Genomic DNA, 20,954 nt, shown 5'->3' on the forward strand with positions numbered 1-20,954 from the left:
CACATGCTGTGAAGAACAATAAGATGTTGGTTTTGAAAGGCAAATGAAGGGGAATATGAGGAACTGTAAGTGCTAATAGAAGCCCAGATGTGTTTTCCTTTTCTCAACTTATATTTGACATTGGGCAAATTGCCACTCCTGCAAATTTTGCTCATTTTCATAGCAACAGAACACCCCACTTTCAGTCTCTGTAGTAAATCTAGCTCTGACAGTCTCTAATCCCTACTTTGAATTTTTGGGCCAGCCTTTTGTATAAATGCAGCTTTGTGGATTGTTAAACATTGTTTATGGTTTAACATGATATTTGAACTCAATTATTTTAATTTATTTAATAAATCAAATTTTCACATGATACATTGAGTTCAACCAGAGATTTACTTTTATTAGAGAATAATAAAATGAGATCTTGGGACGGGAAATCATTTTTGTAGTGTTAGCTTTATATCTTTTTCAGTTTTTCAAAGCTTTAGCTTTGCTCATATTTTATTACCTTTTCAGGTTCGTGGAAATAAAGGTGAAGTGCTTTATGTTCTGGATGCTAGCAATCCAAGGCATTCCAACTGGTTGCGTTTTGTACATGAAGCACCATCCCAAGAACAAAAGAATCTGGCAGCTATCCAGGTAAATTTATCCAGTTCTTTTAGATTTCCAATTCAGTCTTTCATGTTTACTCATTATATGGTGTAGTTTATGGTCTAATAAGTGACTGTTGGATGGTGACCGTAAAATGTCTTCTCATTATATAGTATAGTTTATGGTCTAATAAATGACTGTAGGATGGTAGCCATAAACTGCTGAAGTCTTAACAAAGTGGTAGGTAACTAGTGGTAGCTGCATTGATTGTGTAGGACCATATCTCAGTCATTCCTGGTGAATCTTGAATGCTGGCTGAGAATCATAGTACTTGGAATTGAATAATATCTTTAGGGACCACAGATTTTGTGAATTGGATCCTAGTAACATTGCTTGTGTTACACGTTTCTGTCCCATCAATATAGGGTACAGTTTCATGTAAATAAATTTCCTCGGTAGCGGGTGGGAGGGGGGGGAATCAGAAGCCATGATAGGACAATATTTTTGAGCACAAATATTAAAAATGCAGGACATGATATGCAAAACAGATTTTTATTTGTGTTTCCCTTGCTTCCAAAACTAATACAGGAGGCGTTCCTTCCACCTCTCACTATGGTTTCCTTTTGGTGTCTTTTTGTTATTGTAAATACTGTTATTCCAAATATAAAATAGAACCACAGGATCACAGACAAAAGATATCAAAATAAATAATGTGAAAAATTATTTTGAAAACAAGGTCAATAGTGCTGTATTAGGAGCATATGGAAATGTTATTCTAAATTGTTTTTGTAGTAAAGTGTGTTTGCAAGTATGTTGGACCATGAGCAAATTTAAATTTGAGAACATGTCATAAGTTAATGAAGATGGCTGTCCTGGTTGTGATTTACATATTTACAAAATGATAATCACATAGAGCAGGGCTGTCAAACTTGCGGCCCGCGGACCATATAAGTCACATGCTGTCCTTGCCCGGTTTAGTGAAGAGAAAAAAGCTCATGATATGTCACGTGATGACACAAGTTTGACATCCCTGACATAGAGTGTTTACACACATAGCAATAATTTATCAAACAATTCCTCCAGCTTGCCTTACTCTTTTTCTGGAACTTGAGTAAATTTAAAACAATATTTTGGCTGTACTTTTCTAAGAATAACAACTTTCTTTATAATTTTAGAATATAAGCATTCCTTTTTTAGATTGAAAAAATAGATTTGATGTTGGGGGATGATGGACAGCAAGTCCACAAGGACCACATAAGGAATTCTTTTTTTGTAGTTTAAAATAATTTATTCAATTTATATGGGCAAAATTGAGATGTGTTTTAAATTAAAATCTCTCTATATAATAAAACTCATTTATTTGGTGGCTTACTGCATTTTCATATATCAATAAAAATGATCAAATTAAACATTAATCCAAAAAGAAGCAGATTCTGCCCTATGGCATTATAAAACATAATTATAAAACTGTATTGTTAAAGAAATCTTTGTGAACATTAAGTTTCATAATTATATTGTTTATATAATAAGCATATTGCAATTCTGCTGTCATGTTTTATCTTTGAAAGGTTCATGATATATGTATTACTTCCAAGGTAGAAATATGATTAATTAAAATGACTGTGATTGTGCCAAGTTCAAACAATGAACAAAACCTTGAAGTTATAACAGAATAACAGAGTTAGAAGGGTCCTTGGAGGTCTTCTAGTCCAACCCCCTGCTCAAGCAGAAAACTCTGTAACATTGTTAGGAATCTAAGTCACCTAACAATTGGGTTGGAAAATGTATAAACCAGGATAGACATTTTAATACTGTGTCTTTAAGGGAATGCTAAAATTGTAATTGGGTGTGGTTCCTCAAACAGTCATAAAATGGAGCCAGAAACCTGGGTTGTTCTGTCCTGTTGCTAAGAGTGTGTACCTGCATTTCCCTATTGACTGTTGCTGATCATAGTTCTTCTTGGATTGATGTAAGTCTGTTACTGAACTGTTTATGATACTGGACTTTGTTATTTGGATTATTCCTGGACTGAAAACTGACTGCTTTAACTGTGAATGACTTGGACTGTGTTTGGACTTTGCTTAACCGTTTACTGGAAGTAAAAACCTACATTTTTACGATACAGTGTATCTGTGTGCTGGTTGTGTGTTATTCTTCACCACTCTCACTACATCTCCCTGTGTGCGTTCATTCTCCTATCGGGGAATTACCTCAACAAACATTTCAGACAATTGGTTGTCCAATCTCTTCTTAAAAACCTCAGTGTTGACACCGACAACTTCTGGAGGCAAGTCATTCCACTGATTAATTGTTCTACCTGTCAGGAATTTTCTCCTTAGTTCTAGGTTGTCTCTCTCCTTAATTAATTTCCATCCATTGCTTGTTGTTTTGTCCTCAGGTGCTTTGGATAATAGGCTGACCCCTCTTCTTTGTGGCAGTCTCACACTGTTATCATGTCACTCCTGGGCCTTCTTTTCATTAAAGAAGACATACACAATTCCTGCAACCAGTTTTCATATGTTTAACAATACAAATTTTGGGCTCCGTTGTGGTTGTAAGTTGAGGACTAGCTGTAGTACTGTGTTTCTCACAAAATAAGGCTGGGCCTTATTTTTTTTGACCCCCGAAAAAACGGCTAGGCTGTCTTTTCGGGGGTGACAGGGAGGAGCCCTGTCTGGCTGTGCGTGGCTGTGCCAAATGCCGCAGCGTTGCTCTAAACGCTGCAGCAGCAAGGGAGAAGGGAAAGCAACGGTGGAGGAAGGGCTCTTGATACGAAGTGCCCCACCAACAACGCCAAAGTCAACGCAGGCAGCACCATATCCGGGTATGCAACAAAAGTACTTCCTAATGGCAAGCCCCCCCGCCAGCCCCCCCCATTTTGCATGTTTAATATAGGCCTTAATTTGGGGGGAGGGGCTTGATTTGATTTTATGCCGATAAAATGCTGGGCCTTCCTATTGGTGGAGGCCGTATTGTTGGAGAAGGTAGGTTGTGATCTACTGTGATTAATTTCAATAGTTTGAATTGTTTCTTGATGACTAAAAAAACTTGTTATTTTAGAAATAGATTTAATAATAATGAATTTCTAAAATATTTTTTTCTCCCAACAGGAAGGAGAAAACATTTTCTATCTAGCTATTGAAGATATTGAAACAGATACCGAGCTGTTGATTGGTTATCTTGATAGTGATATGGAAGAAGTAGAGGAAGAAGAGGAAGAGGAAGCCATTATTAACCAGGAAGAAGAGGATAGCAACAACAAGAACAGCACTCATAAGGAATCTCAACGAAGTAATGATAAAGGTATGAATGAATAATTTTAAAAATCCATTTCTAATTAAAAACATCTCTTGATAAGGAGAAGAATGAATGGGTACTGAATGAATGTGAATTGAATGCAAAAATGAGTGACCAGTACAAAAGATGTATGTTGAACTGGTTAGGCTACAGGCAGAATGAGTGAGATTCAAATCACAAAGCAAAAATTTCAAGTCAAAAGAAAGAGCAAGAGAATTGTGTTAGAATAGAGTTGATACAATCTAAAACAGAAAGAGTTGAGAAGTATGAACAAACCTTAAGATATGACTTTGTATATGAATATGGTGGGATTAAGAATGATTTGTAAAGTCAGAAAGATATAGAAAGGTATAGTGTATGGGGCTGATAACAAATTCTGTTTATTCCATTTTTGTTATTTTTTTCTTAAGGTGACTTTACTTTTGATAAATGTTTCTTTTTCATTGCTCTTTGCATAACATAGTATGATGAGTCTGAATGTATGTATTTCTGTACAGAAAAGTTATTATAAATATGATATTCTTCCATCCAAAAGTGATACTTCTAGAACAGAGGTATCAAACTCATGTCATCATGGCATTATCCAGTGGTGGGATTCAAATTTTTTTACTACCAGTTCTTGGGCATGGCTTGGTGGGTGTGGCAGGGGAAGGATACTGTAAAATTTTCAGTCAGAGATGATATTTGCCGGTTCTCTGAACTACTCAAAATTTCCAGTACCGGTTCTCCAGAACTGGTTAGAATCTGCAGAATACCACCTCTAGTGTCGTCACGTGACGTATCGGGACTTTCCCCCTTCACTAAACCAGGAGTGGGCATGACCAGCACTTGATGCATCCGGCCCGCGGCCCATGGGTTTGACACCCCTGTTCTAGAACTTTAAGGTATTTGCATACTCAACATTGTCAGCCAGTTGTAAGTCTTAATAAAACATAATAGCGAATTATGAAAGATATAAGAAGCAATCAGAATGACATTTAGCTTACACTTGTTTTCACATTTGTTTGTAGTCTGGCCTCTGGCACTGTGTTGATCTCTGCATCATAAAAGTTGGACAGCTTTCTCTTAGAACAGAACCTATTGCAATGTTTTTACAAAGAACTAATTTCTTTCTGGAATTTCTGTTTTTTTCTCTACCATGTAGATTGTTTTCCCTGTAAAGAGGACCATACTTGTCCAAACTGTGAATCCAGTTTTCCAAGCCAGGAAATACTAGCTGAACACCTTCAGACATTGCATCAAAAACCTAGTGAAGAAAAAGAATTCAAATGCAGGAATTGTGGAAAGAAATTCCCAGTTAAGCAAGCTTTACAGAGGCAGTAAGTCTGTGGCATTTGAAATCATAAAATCAATAAAACCATACAGAAGTATTTTTGACAGTGAATGTTTTACGGACTACACCAAATTTAGTGTTTAACTTTGCTAGATGTTTCATGGACATATATAATAAACATATAATATGAATGGGACAAAAACTATGTATAAACATAACATCATGAAAGCATGCTTGATCAGCATCACTTCATTGTAAGCTTATGGCTCCTTTATCAAGCCTATCTAAGCCAATGTAATATTATCCAGTATTGTTTATGCTGTGATGTTAGGTGCACACAGTCATAAACAGAGTGAGCAAGATATTTTCATAAGTATACATATTAAAAACAATAAGCATAAAAAATTGATAGTGACATTTTATAAACATTATTTAAAGTTATTTTAAAATTTGGATTTGGGAATATATTGAAAATGTTTGTTTGAAAAAATCTTAAATAAATAATCTAACCTATGTGTTGTACATTAATTCCAGGAAATTATTCAAGTCATACGGCAGGATCCCTTACTTTTTTAGGGAAAAATATCTTTTATTTTCAGTCTGAGATGATATCTTTATGAAATACAAGTTATTGTATATCTTAGGAGCTAAAGTGTTTATAGTTTTAGTATTTTATTTTTAACAATTTTTACTTCAACTACTTACTATGTTGTTTTAAACTTGTTTTCTGGATTTGTTGTTAATTGTGAAAAACCAGTTATATTTTGCATGAGTAAGCAAATAAATCAAGACCATATACATTTTCGAATATATGTCAGGTAGTCCTCATGTTAGGGTGGTAATTGGGCCTTTCCATCATAGTTATAAACTATGCTGGTTATAAATTGAATCATCCCATGTGACCGATTCAATTTTGTATATATGTAATTACTAAAAGAATTTCTGTATAAGTAAAATGCAGAATAGATACGTGTTTCTTTATATGTGAGCAAAATCAGCCAGATCGCAAAAACAGTTGAATGTTTGACTCGAGATTTCTTTTCTCTTTCCTAACAGTGTCCTTCAGTGCACAGAAAATGTGAATCCAGGAAATTATTCAAGAAGTTTTCAGTGTTCTGTTTGCAACATACCCTTCAGCTCAGAATTGAGGTTCCCTGTCTTAATTACTGGACTACTCTCATCTTGCTGCTGACTCCTCTTTGCATGTTTGCTTGCTTTCAGATTTCATAGTTGCCTTGTGAACACTTAATTATGTGAGATGGAAACTGCTTTTGGCCCAACATGCAGTAAGTTATGCATGAAGTGGGCTAAAAGTCTGCTGCCCAGCATGTGCATTCAAATGCCTTTCAAGATTACATTTCCAGGAGTAGATTATTTGATGCCTTATTTTTCTCTTCTTCAATCACCTGACATCAGTTTTGAACAACACAAAGAAGCATGCCGAGGAGATGCTAGGTTCGTATGCAAAGCTGACAGCTGTGGGAAGAGGTTCAAGAGTAAGGATGCCTTGAAAAAGCACAAGGAAAATGTTCACACTGGTAAATAACATATTGGAATTGTTGTTACTAAGGAGCAATTTCATCATTTTTAGAATGTATTAATACGCAGTTAAGGAAAGATTGTGGATTCTTTTTTTTTTTTTACAAATTGTGGGTGCTACAGTTCAAGGTTCAAATTCAGAGGAAGATCATTCTGAACACTAGTCTTTGTAAAAAGCCATAAGAGTCGGTTGTCGTTGGCATCATCTTCAAGGATACACTTGTGATGGCTGAGCTGTTGCTGATACTGAAGCAGCATCACCAGCATTTATATCAAGGCTTGTTCATCTCTCTCCACGTGGCCAAATGAACACCATCGTCTAGAAAATGAAAATTGGAGGGTTGGGATTTGCCAAGATAAGTTTCAGGGAAGGTAAACCTGTGGCAAGGTTTCTGCTCAGAATAATAGGTATGTTGTTGCTCACACTGCCCCACTTAAATATGGGTCTGTTTATGATTACCATGTGTTGTTTTTATACCCCAAAAGTATACAGCTAATTTATTACTGAATATACAAGTCAGATAATTTTAGTGTTCACATTTTGAAATTGTTTTTAAAGAACCTGACAAAACATATACAGTGCCTTTATCAATTAGTCATGCGCAAGTTTCAGATGGGAATATTTTCCCTAGTACATATGTTCCATTTATGAATATATTGTCACAGCGTAAAACCTACTTCTTTTCTATATGTGTTGCAACATTGCAGAAAAAGGAGCAAAGTTTGCAATATTATAAACTGCATTAATTAGGCTGATTAAAGTAACAAAAACATACAGATGCGAAGATCTTATTATTATCCATTAGAAGTGATTGGATGACAGCCTCTTGCTGAATAAATAGAAATCATAAGGGATGTAAGGCAGCCTGACTTCAGGGAAAAAGCTCATGGAATGAACAGACAGAGAGAGTTAGCAGGAGTTTGTCTATGATATAGGCACATTTGTTTTCTTGATACAAAACAATCTGGAATATATATAAATGTGTAGCAACCCTTGAACAAACATAAAGGATAGGAGCAGCAAATGGCGATATTTCAGTTCATGAGAAAGGGCTCAGCAACAAATTGAACAGTAAAATCATCTATCCATACTCAAAAAGATACAGAAATATTGGAGAAGCCCTGTGAATAAACAGAAGTTGATTACATGGTTGAAATAGGCTCTGTGTACTTTGGAGAAGGAAAAGACTGCATGATTGAAGGTTTCTAAAAGATGCCGAAGACAGACAAGTCATGATAGTTTTTAGTTTTCTACGATGAGAAATTGAATTAAAAACTGCTATCTGAAAGCAAGGATCAAGAACATAACAGAAGAATGTCTGAAATTTATTGTCCAATGAAAAATGTCCTTTCCTGTGTATAGGAACATGGGGGCTCAGATGGTAGCATTATCTGTTCCTACAATCAGAAGAAGAGGTCAGAATGAAAGTAATATTGGAAGTCAGTAACTAGCTAAGCAAAAGGTGTAGATATTTGTAGATATTTGATTTCAAATACCATAGTCTCTGTCAACAAATACAACCAAGAAAACTAGATTCTCTGATAAAATCAGTTTTTAAGGGAAAACAAGTCATTTTGGGTACAGCAATCTTGACAAATACATTTATTTATATTTTATATATCCCTTAATTTTATTAAAATGGAGGTTTTCCAGTCCTCCTGTTAGCTACCTGTTGGTGGAGTGGAGAGTTGTCTCCCATTTTCTGGATGAAAAAAATATGCAAATGTTGTGCCCTTGTAATATTTTTCAAACTTCTATTACTTTTTCCAGACTCTGGAAAACTGAGAAATGTGTTAGATCAGATGTATCTAAATTATGGTCTGCTGGTGCAAAACATGTCAGTCCTACTAAGTAGAACAGACTAGGGAATCAATTCCACAAGAAGATGAAAATTGTTTTTATGGAGATTGGCTGTAATACCAGAATCTTGCAATCTTCCAGACAAAAAATGATAAACTGAAGATGGCTCCACTTTTAGACAATGGCAGAGTGAAGAACTGGCTACTCATAATTCTACTCTGGAAAAGGGGAGGACAGGAGATTGCCCACAAGTGTTCCAGACAGTTGCAATTTGCAAAGAGACCACAGGACGGACTCTGATGGGTTTTAGAGCTGTGGGAGAAGAGGGAATAACATCTGACTCAAACTATGGTTAGCACCTTCAAAAGGACATTGGGTTCACATACTTCTTTTCATAATCGCTTTTGCAAATTGCTTTTTATCTGTTTTTTAATTATGAGAAACTTTGGATCAACAAGCCTGAAAATACTGGGTGAGCTTTCTTCCTTAGCAAAAGAAGTTTAAATATAAGTATTTTTTTAAATAAATAACAAAAGGGTGGTCAGAACTTTGATTTTATAAAGTTGCAAATCAACTAAGGATCTAGATGGATTTCAAATACATTTTGGAATTAATTATAAAGAACCCTTCCCCCGAGAAAATCTTTTTATTTTGAGAACTTAAAAAAGAAACACCAGGATGGGACTTTGAAGGTTGTACGCTAGAGGAAACTGCAAGGAACTAGAAATTACAATTAAAAGAGAAGATATTCAAACTACTTAAAAATACAGAAAGTAGCAAAATACTTATAACAATGGATATATTGAAATATATTTTTGAACAGTGGACCTAGAAGATAATTTTAAGATTCTCTGCGTCTCTACAGAAGAAGAGATCACTTGTTGTATTTTAAGAAAAAGTGATAACTTACTAAAATTATTTATATTGTGATGAAGGGGAAAGTAATTTAATATTTTTCTTTACTATTTTTCTTTCTATTTTTTTCTGAACTTTTTTTAAAATTTGTATTTTTATCTTTGTGTCATTTTTAATAAAATTACTTTTAAAAAGAATCTTGCAAGTCTGATTTTGCTGTATTTCTCTTCCTTATACAGACAGTAGTGAATGAAGGAGGTGTTTGAACTGCTTTCCAAAGATATGCCGTTGTTGAAATGTTTCAGTCCCTTATGCCTATGTCATGCATATTTCCATCAAGATCATCTTCCTTGAAATATTACATGTTGTATCTCACAAGGCCTATTAAAATGTCCAAAAGTAGTTGAAAATCATTTTGCCAAAGTATGGCAAGTTTGATTAGAAGGATTTTAATTTGAGCTCTGTTACAAATTCAGGCAAAGACTTGTACCTGTAGAAAGGGTAGGCTTTTGAAACAACCTAAAGAAAAAGGTAGAAGGAATTTGAATACTGTATTATGCATACTGTATAAGAAAGAAACAAGATGAACTTGAGGTCAGATTTCATAGAATTGGGAAGACATTTTGGGATGATTCTCATTACTGGAAGGTAGCAATTGAAGATTACCGTATGAATGAAAGAGTTGCACTGTATACTAAGAGTATAAATTCTTGCTCAGAAATCCATATGAATAAACTTGGCAAGGCAATATATAGTATTTGGATTAAATAAGAACTAATAAAATGAGTACTGTTCTTGGTGTCTAATATTATCTCCTTTACTAGGAGATGTGGATGATATATTCCAAAAGCAAACTGCACATATTGTAAAGTGGCATAAATCAGTAGTGATAGATACTTTAATTATCCCATCATGTTTACATGACAGACTGCCAAGCTTTATCCTTCTAGGAACTCCTGACTTGTCTTGCCAACAGCTTTCTCTTGCAAGATTAGAAAAATGATTAACAATAACAGATAACTGATTAAATCCCTAGTCGAATAACCAGGGGTAATAGAAATATCAGGGAATATATCAAGTTATGTAATGCTGGAGTTACAAATTTGAAGGGAGACTAAAAATAAACATAGTTAAACATATTACAGACTTCAGAAAATTGGATATAAAAAACTTGGCCTTTGTGTTATTTATTAAGCATGTACCCTGTTTCACTCAAGCAGCTACTAGGTAGACAATATTAAAATCTCATAAAATATCTTCCTAAAATCCTAACAAAACAAACAAAAATAGAAATGATGCAATGCATTAAATCAAGAGAATACACTCTGAAATAGTTAATTTTTGTAATTTCCTCAAAATCAACAGAGGGACTGAATCTTCTTTTCAAAGGAATGGCCAACCCAGAATAGCATTTTTGCTTCACAGAAGGGAGAAGCATCTTTCCCACAATATCTAACTGATCTAGGTCAATTCTGTGATGTACTCTACTCATTAATAATGCCAACTCCTGTTTTCAGTCTGGTAATGTATCAGTGTAGTAAAATAAATTGAATAAATGATATGAGAAGCTAATGGGAAAAGGAGCTTCAATTTGATGGAAGTTTTCAGAGAAATAGATCTTAAAACCACAAATTACAACAATTCTAGTAAGGAACAAAAATGGACTCTCACAAGAGAATGCTTTATGCTTATTTAGAAAGCATAGTGGGAATTCCAGAACTGAAAACAAAAAGGAACACATTAGGAAAATAGAAAGAAGATCATGTCAAAAAGGTATATGTCCTTGTAGTCTTGAACTGAAAAACTAATGTCCAATAAGTGAAAGTTTAGATTTTGTCCAGGATAGCAAAGATTGTGATGAAAAGAATTGTCTACAGTTAAGTTCACGATAAGCTGAATAACATAGATACTCAGCTCCTGCTCAGTCTTTTCTAAATCTGTTCTATCAGCAAATGTTGAGGCAAGAGTAAAATTTCAGACTGACGGAAACATGGTCAAAATGAATCTAAATATTCAGGACTACTTCAATTGTTTAGGTAGCAAACTGAAAATCCACACATAAAATTGATGAGGTTGGTACACAATATTGTGATTTGGAAACACTGGTCCTTTATACCTGATGTTTGAGAAATCTTCAAGAACTAGAGGATTTGATAAATGCCAGATAGCTAGAAGCGAGAAAATATTCTTCCCAGCTCCAAAAATGGGAAGGGAAAAGTTAAACAATTTACAAACTGATCACCTGATATTGATACTTATAAATATTCTAGTGTAAATAAAAAAGAGATTGATCTGCAAGTTCACTGAAAACATTGCAATTCTAATAGCACTGTACTATACTAATAGAATACCATACCAATGCCAATACCAATGCTAATATTAATACTGAACTGAACTTAATCTAAACTAAACTAAACTTAGAACACTACACTCAGATTGCTCACTGATAGTTCATTAAATTGGAGTGAGACAAGTTGGGTACCAAAGTTATGTATTTTCATTAACATTTGAATAAAGAGATAGAAGGAGAGCTTGTCAAATGTGCAAATGATTTAAATCTGCAGAGGATAGGAGTCAAATTCAAAATTTTGTTGATATGAGAAGCAATTAAAAATAACAGTATGAAATTTAACTAAAAAAAGGTACAAAACCCACTTGGGAAATAAAAATAAAATACACAAGTATAAGATAAGGATACTTACTTACAAACTGATTATAAGCCAGCAGAGTGATGTTGTCAAAAGAAGATATATATAACTTTAAATTGAATTAAAATTATGCATTAAAGGCATCATATTTATAGTACTCTTTAAAAAAAAACATGTTTCTGCTATAGTAGTTCCATCTATTCTACTTTGGTCAGACCCTGCCCCAAATTTTAAAGATTTTAAGAATGGTTCAGCAAAATTACCTGAGTTCCAAAAAATGGGTAATAAAGACAATTGGAACATTAGAATGTATGAAAAGAGCTTAAATAATTGGATATACCTTGGGAAAACTTACAGTCATTTAAAGACCTTTTACATTTATGAAACAGGAACATGGAACAGGTACTTTATCATTTTAAAAGCACCACTTGGGTGTTGCAAATGGTCATGCTATATCCCCTCCATGGTCATAGGACTACACACTGGATGCTTGGCAACTGATCACCTTGATCAAAGTGTTCTGTAGTTGCATAGCCACAATTTGCAATGTTATTTGCCAGTTTGTACCACGATTTTGGCTGGTTTCTGGCAAAAACACCAATTGAATGAATGGATTTCCACTTATGACTACCGTGTTTGCTTAATAATTACCACAAAAAATATTGTAAAATCACATCCTGTTACATGGGTGCCTCAACTATCAGCAAAAGGTTGTTACAAAGATAACCTGTTGTGTTTCTTCAGAATGCAAGATGTGGAAAATGAATCTCTGTATAATTAGTAATACTTTTCTTCAAATGCTAATTAAAGCACAGAAGTACCTCATAACATATGTTAATATAAAGGAAGCATATTTCTACGAGAGAGCTGCAACCTTTGAAGAGTCAAATATTTGCTTTGAAGACTTGCCTGGTTTTTCTGTGCATGCTTGTGACTCCACATACAATACTTCTGGAGGGATGATAAGTGAACTCAAGCTTCTGTTGATGATCACACCCAGAGATAGGAAGGCAGCTGGGGATACCCTCTGAAGTGACCACATAAGCTTTTCAAAGGACACAGCTACTTTAACACTTTGAGTAGAGATGTTTTGTTCATGCTAACTTACTTGGTTTTTGCATTTTCACCATCTTTACCTGTGATAGGGCTGCTTTATGCCACACAAATTATTTAGGTTATTAAAGAAATGTCTATATTATAATATTTTCAAGTTGTTTGTGTGTTTATTCAGTGAGATTGTAACTGTGTTTATAATAAAGCTAAATACACCTTCTGAGTCAGATATTATCTGGAATTAGTTACAGTATATTGAGGTTTCTCCTGCCAATGCTGATTCAGATTTTATACAGGTTATAATTCTGTCTTGAGAATCAGTTTGGTGTAGTGGTTAGGAACCAGGAAATTGTGAGCTTTAGTCCTGACTTAGGCACAAAGCTGGTGACAGTCACTTTCTTTCAGCCCAAGGAAAGGGGAAATGGCGAACCACTTCTGAAAAACTTTCCAAGAAAACTACAGTGATTTGCACAGACAGTCTTTGAGAATTGGAACCCAATTGAATGAAAAAAATAAAATAAAAACATGCCTTAATACTGAAATCTATAAGACTGAATCAGAGTAATTTTGGACTGTCGGTTAATTCTTTCCTTAATGCAAATATTTATGATATTCCTTGAAACCAGTAATTACTGTATGTAATCTTATGTAGGCATCCTTTAGCCTACATGGAAATAGTTCTATACAGATACTATATTGGGTTGCTTTGTTTAAGGGAAATGAAATTTTTCTTGGTCTACATTTCATAGGCAAAATCTTTGGAGGACACCTACAGAGTCTGTCTTGTAACTCAATATGTTAGAGATGGAATAAGAGTGTAAAATTCTTGTATCCATTAAATGACCTGTGAAAAATGGCACAGGCAGTGAAAACATTTGGCCCCGTTCTTTGTACTTTTTTATTAAAGCTGTTGGTGGTATTTTTGTTTCTCTTTTAGGAAACTCTAGGAAGAGGCTGATGTGCTCAGTATGCAATAAGAGGTGCTCTTCAGCAGCAAATCTTCAAGAGCATCGAAAGGTCAGTTGAGTGAAGGTTGACCCCCAGTAGGTTTCAACTTTTCTAGGGTAGAGGCCAGAGAGATCAATCCCTTGAGAGCGGCTAAAACACAAATTATCCAGGTTTTTTTTCCAGCTGACGAACACAGTAGTCTGAAACCTAAGTATTTATTTTCATTACCATGTTAAATCAAAGTTAAAGCAAAACACTATTTTGTATTTCTTTCCTGTTCTAGAGATAGCAATTTAGCCTTAGGTAAACATTACATTTTACTATATAGTCAGAATGCTTAAAATTATGAATATATGGTAAATCCATAGGAACAATTTAATAGCCATTTAAATCAAAGAATTCTTCTTTTAACAAATGTGTCTCTTGCATTATTTGTTTTACTAAAATTTATTGGGACTAAGATGTTTATATTTAATTGTCCATGAACATTATTTGAAAGAAGAAACCAAATTATAGATCTTAAAGAAAAGAAGTACCTGTTTCAGCCCTGTCAATGAGAGAAATATAAAGCAAAAGAAAAGGTAAAGGTTTCCCCCATTCACTTGTGTCCAACTCTAGGGGGCAATGCTCATCTCCATTTCCTAGTTGAGGGAGCCAGCATTGTCTGGAGGTATTTCCGTGATCATATGGCCAGCGTGACTAGATGATGAGGTGCTCAGAACTCTATTACCTTCCCACTGAAATGGTACCTATTTATCTACTTGCACTTTCACGCTTTCAAACTTCTAGGTGGGCAGACGCTGGGTAGGTACCCATTGCACACCACTTGGGTTTTGAACCCGGGCTGTGAGATATCTAGCTGACAAACTCAGCATCTTTAACTGCTAAGTCATTGTGTCCCTGATCAATTAAATATTAATTGTCTATGAACATTATTTGAAAGAAGATGACAAATTATAAATCTTAAGAAAAAGAAGTATCTTGTCAATGATAGAGAGCATGCAGGATAAAATATCTGTTATTGTGGCTGACCTCTCATTAGATGTTATCCACACCAAACTACAGCTCTTAAGAGTTGGAAGTGTGTTTATTTTCAGAACGAAATATAACATTTAGTTTTCTAAGTAGAGTAGTACTTCCAAATTCTGCAGTTGATGTGTTCCCAATTATGTTTTGATTGATGCAGCTGCAGATACATTTTGGAAGTTGCCTTATATATGGAATAAATTGGAGTTATTGCTTATATTAAAATTTTGTCTGATAACATAATTATATTAATAGAATTAATATATTAATTCTATTAATATTGGACCAACTACCTGAAGCTCACTTTCTCATTTTGATTATGAGTTTTTTGTGCTATTATTTATGTGCTATTTTTAAAAAATAAAAGTTAGTTGTTACAGGTGGTCATATTGTACTTATGATATCCTAGCAACTATATGCAGTTAATATCAAGCAAATTTTCATTGTTTACTCCGGCACTCAATTCTGAAGTTTTTTTTTAAAAAATGTATTAGATATTTTGCTTTCTGTGATATTTTGCTTTCCGTGATATTTAAAGTGAGTGATGGACAACAAGTTTGTCATCTGACAAATAAGCTAAAGATAGTAAAATATATGATTATTGGGATTGCTTTATTATAAAATTGAATTATAAATGGAAATTTGTATGTTCTATTGTTTGTGTGTGTTACAAGTACTTCTTGTTTAGTGACCACAATTTGAACTGAAACTTGGTCATTAAACAAAGCAGTTGTTAGGTGAAACGATGGCTGTGCTTATGATATTGCTTCACTTTTCTTTGCTCTGCAGAAGTTGTAAATGTTTGGATTTATCGCATATGAGACAGTCACTAAATAAGGACTACCTGTATATATACACACATATCTGCAATATTTGAATATTTCAATTTTATCGCTCACCCTTCAGGATTATGTTGATATATTCATTTATTCTGTATAATCTTCTCTAGGATAAGAATATATTTTGTAATCTTATCAATCTAATATTAGTGAAATATATATTTTTATGTAGGTTAGGGAAAAACACTCTAAAACTTAAACACTGTTCCTATTATATCAAATTACTTTGATAATTTATATTTAATTTTGTATAAATGTTTTTCCTTTGGACTATCAGAAAAATCATAGTAATATTAATAAAGCAAATAATACTTTGCTCTTTCTTGGTAGTAGTAACAATCAGAAAAGTTGGCTTAACCCTGCTTTCCTCTCCCCCTCACTTCTCCTATTTAAATTCTGAGTATATGTTGCAAAAATTCTTTATTAGCCTTCCACTGTGTTATGAATTTCACTGCGTTGCTTTCTGACAAACAAATAATAAAAGGGCAGTGCATTATGGTGTAAAATTAGACCATTCAGTCTATACTTTCTCTTCTGACTGACAGTTCTTCATGATTTCACACACTTGTGTCAGTCTTGCTACTTATGAACTTTTAAACAGGATATGTCATAGATTGTAGGCATGATCTCAGCTGTGTAAGCCCATGTTCTGCCTCAGAATTACAAGTTCTTCCTAGAGCATGATGCAAAATGATAATAATTTCTTTGAGTACAGATTTATGATGACTGATGCATTAGCGCTAGCAGGATAAGATTGATATACTTATATAAATAAATATGTTTATTTCCAGTGCAGATAGACGTTTATTGTAGACTAATTTATCCATTTTGAGGGTGTCCATAGGCATGAATGTCATCTTTTATGAAAGGCTTTGTACTTCGTGAAATCTAAGCAACTGTATTTCGAGTCAAGGTTTTGGCTTACGTTCTATAACAGTAAGAAGCAAAGTATTTTTTTTCCACAGATTTGAAGTACAAAGCCAATTCCTTCATAAACTTCAAGTCTAGCCAAGTATTTATAATTGTCTTTAAAGATCAGATCACAGTAGTTGCATTAGATAATCTTTTTAGAGGCTTAAAGTATTAAGGAAAAACTATCAGCGAGTTTATGGACTATATATATCAGAATTCACCAGGAAGGAACCCGACTAAGAAATAACATTTTTATGGTTCATTTAATCTTTTCTTTCCCTTTCAAATATTATTTTCTATTGTTTTATTTCCAGATCAGGAAATGTTTTTGGTTAAGTCTCACACATGCGGCTGTATCAAGCTCTTGTGTTTGCTGAGTATGTGTGTACACACACACACACACACACACACACACATATATAGCCTCAACAGTTGGCAACAGCACTTGACTAAAGCTGAGCATGGATATACTGGGTAGTCCTTAGATGTGGTGGAGAAAAAAATTCCAAATGGTAGCTGGGGGATATATACATTCATGTGGAAAGCAGGACTCAAGCTCTCTTCTTGACTTTATACAGATAAGAAATCCCTTTGTGTTTATCAAATTAGTTGGATAGGACAAAGCCAGATGTGACAAATACCAGCTTATGGCATGTTGAAAACAAGTGATCTTATTGAAAAATAAGGTGACCAACTATTTTAACAATGAGAAGGAGGACACAAATAAATTGAAGAAAAGAAGAAAAGCCACTTGCGCATGGCGCACTCTTGCACGTGGCGCATTCTTGCATGTGGTGCACTATTGCGCACAGTGCCCTCTTGCACATGGTACACTCTTGTGCATGGTGCACTCTTGTGCATGACACACTCTTGCGCATGGCACACTCTCTCAAAACAATTCTCCTAGGTGGACTGCATGCGTTTTATAATCGCGTCTCGCCAAGCTATACAAAGCCTTGACGAATCGTCATGTCAAATACAAATATGTCACATCACACACAACGGATCGGCTCGACATTGATCAAATACAGAGATTTACAGATTAGTCTTCAAATATCAAAAAGGTGGACATGTAGGAGGAGACTTTTTGAGAGAGGACAGAACTTACAAAAGGAGGACTGTTCTCCCTAAAGGAGGATGGTTGGTCACCTTATGAAAAAGCATATGAGAAGAGGCACCCGATCCTCTTTTGAGTCTGGTTATTTCAGCTAGCTTACTTCCTTCTAGAATAATTTTCAGGACTAAAATTGGGAAGAAAATCAGGTGTAGCAAAAAAGAAAATCCACTTAGTTAAGCTTCCTCTAAAAGTGAAACCACTATTGGTACAATACAGTATAAGTAAACTGAGTGTACATAGGAACTATAGGCCTATCTGTTTTGATCCTTCTAAATAATCATGTATAATACAGGATACCAGGATCACATTCAGCTTTTTGACAGGAGCTTGAGTGGTGATTTGGAAAGATGTTTAAACAAGGCAGAGAAACTCAACAGTTTTCATTTGGTGTTAAAATGAATGCCCCCAGTTTCAGTTCATTGATGAGAGATGAAAAGAATTGCTAAAGCCCTGCAACATTTGTACCAGTTGATCAGGTGCTCCTATTAATTTATGGTAAATTGCATTTATTTGTTGCTTACATTGAGATTTGTTTTTATAATTTTGAATAGCAGGTTATTTATAATATAAGTGATGAAGATCTAACTGTATATGTGATATATACTAAATTAATATTAAATATTTATATTGCAGGTTCATGAAATAGTTGAATGTCAAGAATGTGACAAGAAATTTATTTCAGCTAATCAGTTAAAACGCCATATGATAACTCACTCAGGTAAAGACAGACTTTCTTCCCTGTCAAATAAGACTGCTCAGATTATTTTAAATTGTTTTTATATTAAAGTTTTCAAAAATTGTATGGTGTTAAATGCTAATAAACAAATACATCATAGTGCCATTACAGCCTTTCTTGGCAAAACAGATTTCAGATATAATACACTACAAAATATAACTACAACTTTCAGAATTCCTTTGGTCATACTATTTAATAATTAGTTTAACAATAATTGAAATGTCATCAAATTCATCTGTAATGTGAAGATTGGAATAGTAGAACTATCAGATAATGAATACATAGCCTAGATAACATTTTGAGTGCAATTCTTTCGATAAGAATGCCTTGTACATACAGTACATTTTCACACTACTTTTGGAAAGAATATGCTTTGAGCAGGGAAGCTGCCTAAAATGATTTAGCTACAGGGACAGGTTTTAATGGCTTTATGAGTGTAAGGCTACATATATAATTCTAATGTTTTACCATTAATTGGTTGTGCATAATCTCCTAGAAAGGAATTCTAGCCCACCTACAGCTTGGACACTTTTGCCAACTTGATCACTTTTTTAAAAATTTTACTAAAATGTTTTAACCATTTGATTGTTACCTTACTAATATCATTGCATGCAAGTGATGCAGACATGAATCTTTAACGATAGCTATTTTTGTGGACTAACACAGGACACAGAAGGCAAAATGCTTCTGTTATCCTTAAATCATATTTTCCATAGGCAGTAGAAATTCAATTACATTCTGCTTCCTTTACCCCCGATTCGTTTAAAACAATTTCCAGTGTTGCAAAATAGTTTTATTGTTATCTGCTGTCCTCATCTCACAGCACGTTCCAGGTGCACCGGTTTAAACAAAGAAGCAAAATGAATTTCAGAGACTTTTAGATGTTTATTGAGCTTACGGATTAGAATGATATAGCAGTAAGAGTTCAGCTAACAACTGAAAGCTGAAAACTTAAACAATATCGACTGAATTTTAATAGAAATGAATATGCTATGTGTAATACTAATTAAGTTTTAAAATGTTTAAGTTGTCATGCCCTCTTTCTCGTTGTTAGTTTGGCAACAAGCTTTGCCTCTTTGAAGTCATTCTCTTTTGATTTAAGCTAATTAACCAGAGTTTAGTTTTTGCTGTGATTGTTGCAAAGAACGTGCCAATTTCTCAAGATGTGCCATGGCTTATATTTTAGGAAGCGACTTAACGTAAAGGGCATAAGATGTCTTTCTAATTGGTTTAATCTTAATTGGGTTGACTTCATTGCAGAAATCTCTGAGGAGATGAATGTTTCTGCCTTTCATCTTCTAGCCCAATATAAACAAGAACTTAAATGTCCCCCCCACTCATTTTCTACAGAAAAACGCCCCTACACCTGCGAGGTTTGCAATAAGTCCTTCAAACGACTTGATCAAGTGACTGCACACAAAATAATACACAGTGAAGATAAACCCTATAAATGCAAGCTTTGTGGAAAGGAATTTGCCCACAGAAATGTTTACAAGAATCATAAGAAGGTAAAAACAATCCCCCCAAACATTCTGCTGTTATTGTTTACAGCTCTGCTTAGATTTGCAGCTGTTGCTCATTACCACTGGATGGATCAATATGCTTTAGCATGCTTAGAAACATGAGCTTTTAATCTTGCAAAATATTAATATTAAGCACATTAACTTACAGAACTAGCAGGTTCCTGGTTATTGTTTGGTGTTTCTTTAATTGACCCAAGCTAGTTCAGTTGGGTTTTCTTCCTCTAGGAAATTTTATTCTCTCATTTAAAAAAATAAATAAACTGGAAAACTCTAGCAAAACTGTAGTCATTTTATATCATTATGACTACTGGGAGAAACATTACAATTTGTACTCTGTTCTAGTTAAAAGAAGGAACTCTGCCCTAAAAATATAGAGGAACTTCACCTTTTAGTCTACATAGAGACCCCCGGCTGTGTGATTTAAGTGACAATCTGCCTACCCTAATTTAGATAATGCCTGTCATTACTTTTGACCCCGGGGCACAATTTCAGTGGCATGGCTGCACCCTTGACTGATGCTGCTTCTGCAGAATGGTCAGATTGTTGAGAAAGAGAGAGAGAAAATTTGCTGGTTCGCATTTGGGATCCTTTGCTCTTTCCCTCCCCACTTCCCATGCCGGCAACACTTTGATGAAACAGATACACCAAAACTTCGATATATTTTTCACAGTTTGGCTCATGTTATATGTCATCTGGGAATTTGGCACTGAATCTTTGCATCATCTTTTGTGTTTTCAGCCATAAATCATATGAAAGTAATAATAACCAAAATACTGCTTGCATGGTGAAACATTTGTAACTGTTCTTTCTAAGA

At 34.4% G+C, this 20,954-nt stretch overlaps 1 protein-coding gene across 3 annotated transcripts in view; it reads left to right on the forward strand.

Annotated features, from left to right (window-relative positions):
* The window catches only part of PRDM5 (PR/SET domain 5), a 68,039-nt gene that overhangs the window by 10,438 nt on the left and 36,647 nt on the right, over nucleotides 1-20,954 (forward strand). For 2 of the 3 annotated variants that reach the window (XM_087936197.1, XM_026697991.2), the window contains exons 3-10: nucleotides 499-621; nucleotides 3,684-3,876; nucleotides 5,015-5,189; nucleotides 6,200-6,292; nucleotides 6,560-6,681; nucleotides 13,977-14,056; nucleotides 18,515-18,599; nucleotides 19,968-20,125. In XM_087936197.1, coding sequence (XP_087792323.1) covers nucleotides 499-621; nucleotides 3,684-3,876; nucleotides 5,015-5,189; nucleotides 6,200-6,292; nucleotides 6,560-6,681; nucleotides 13,977-14,056; nucleotides 18,515-18,599; nucleotides 19,968-20,125 — 1,029 coding nt within the window. The remainder of the gene's footprint in view (nucleotides 1-498; nucleotides 622-3,683; nucleotides 3,877-5,014; nucleotides 5,190-6,199; nucleotides 6,293-6,559; nucleotides 6,682-13,976; nucleotides 14,057-18,514; nucleotides 18,600-19,967; nucleotides 20,126-20,954) is intronic. The other variant, XM_087936196.1, reaches the window with a different exon arrangement.

This window comes from Pseudonaja textilis, chromosome 6 (assembly GCF_049901715.1).
Source record: "Pseudonaja textilis isolate UNSWEBS1 chromosome 6, rPseTex1.2, whole genome shotgun sequence".
In the NCBI taxonomy this organism is placed as follows: Eukaryota; Metazoa; Chordata; class Lepidosauria; order Squamata; family Elapidae; genus Pseudonaja; species Pseudonaja textilis.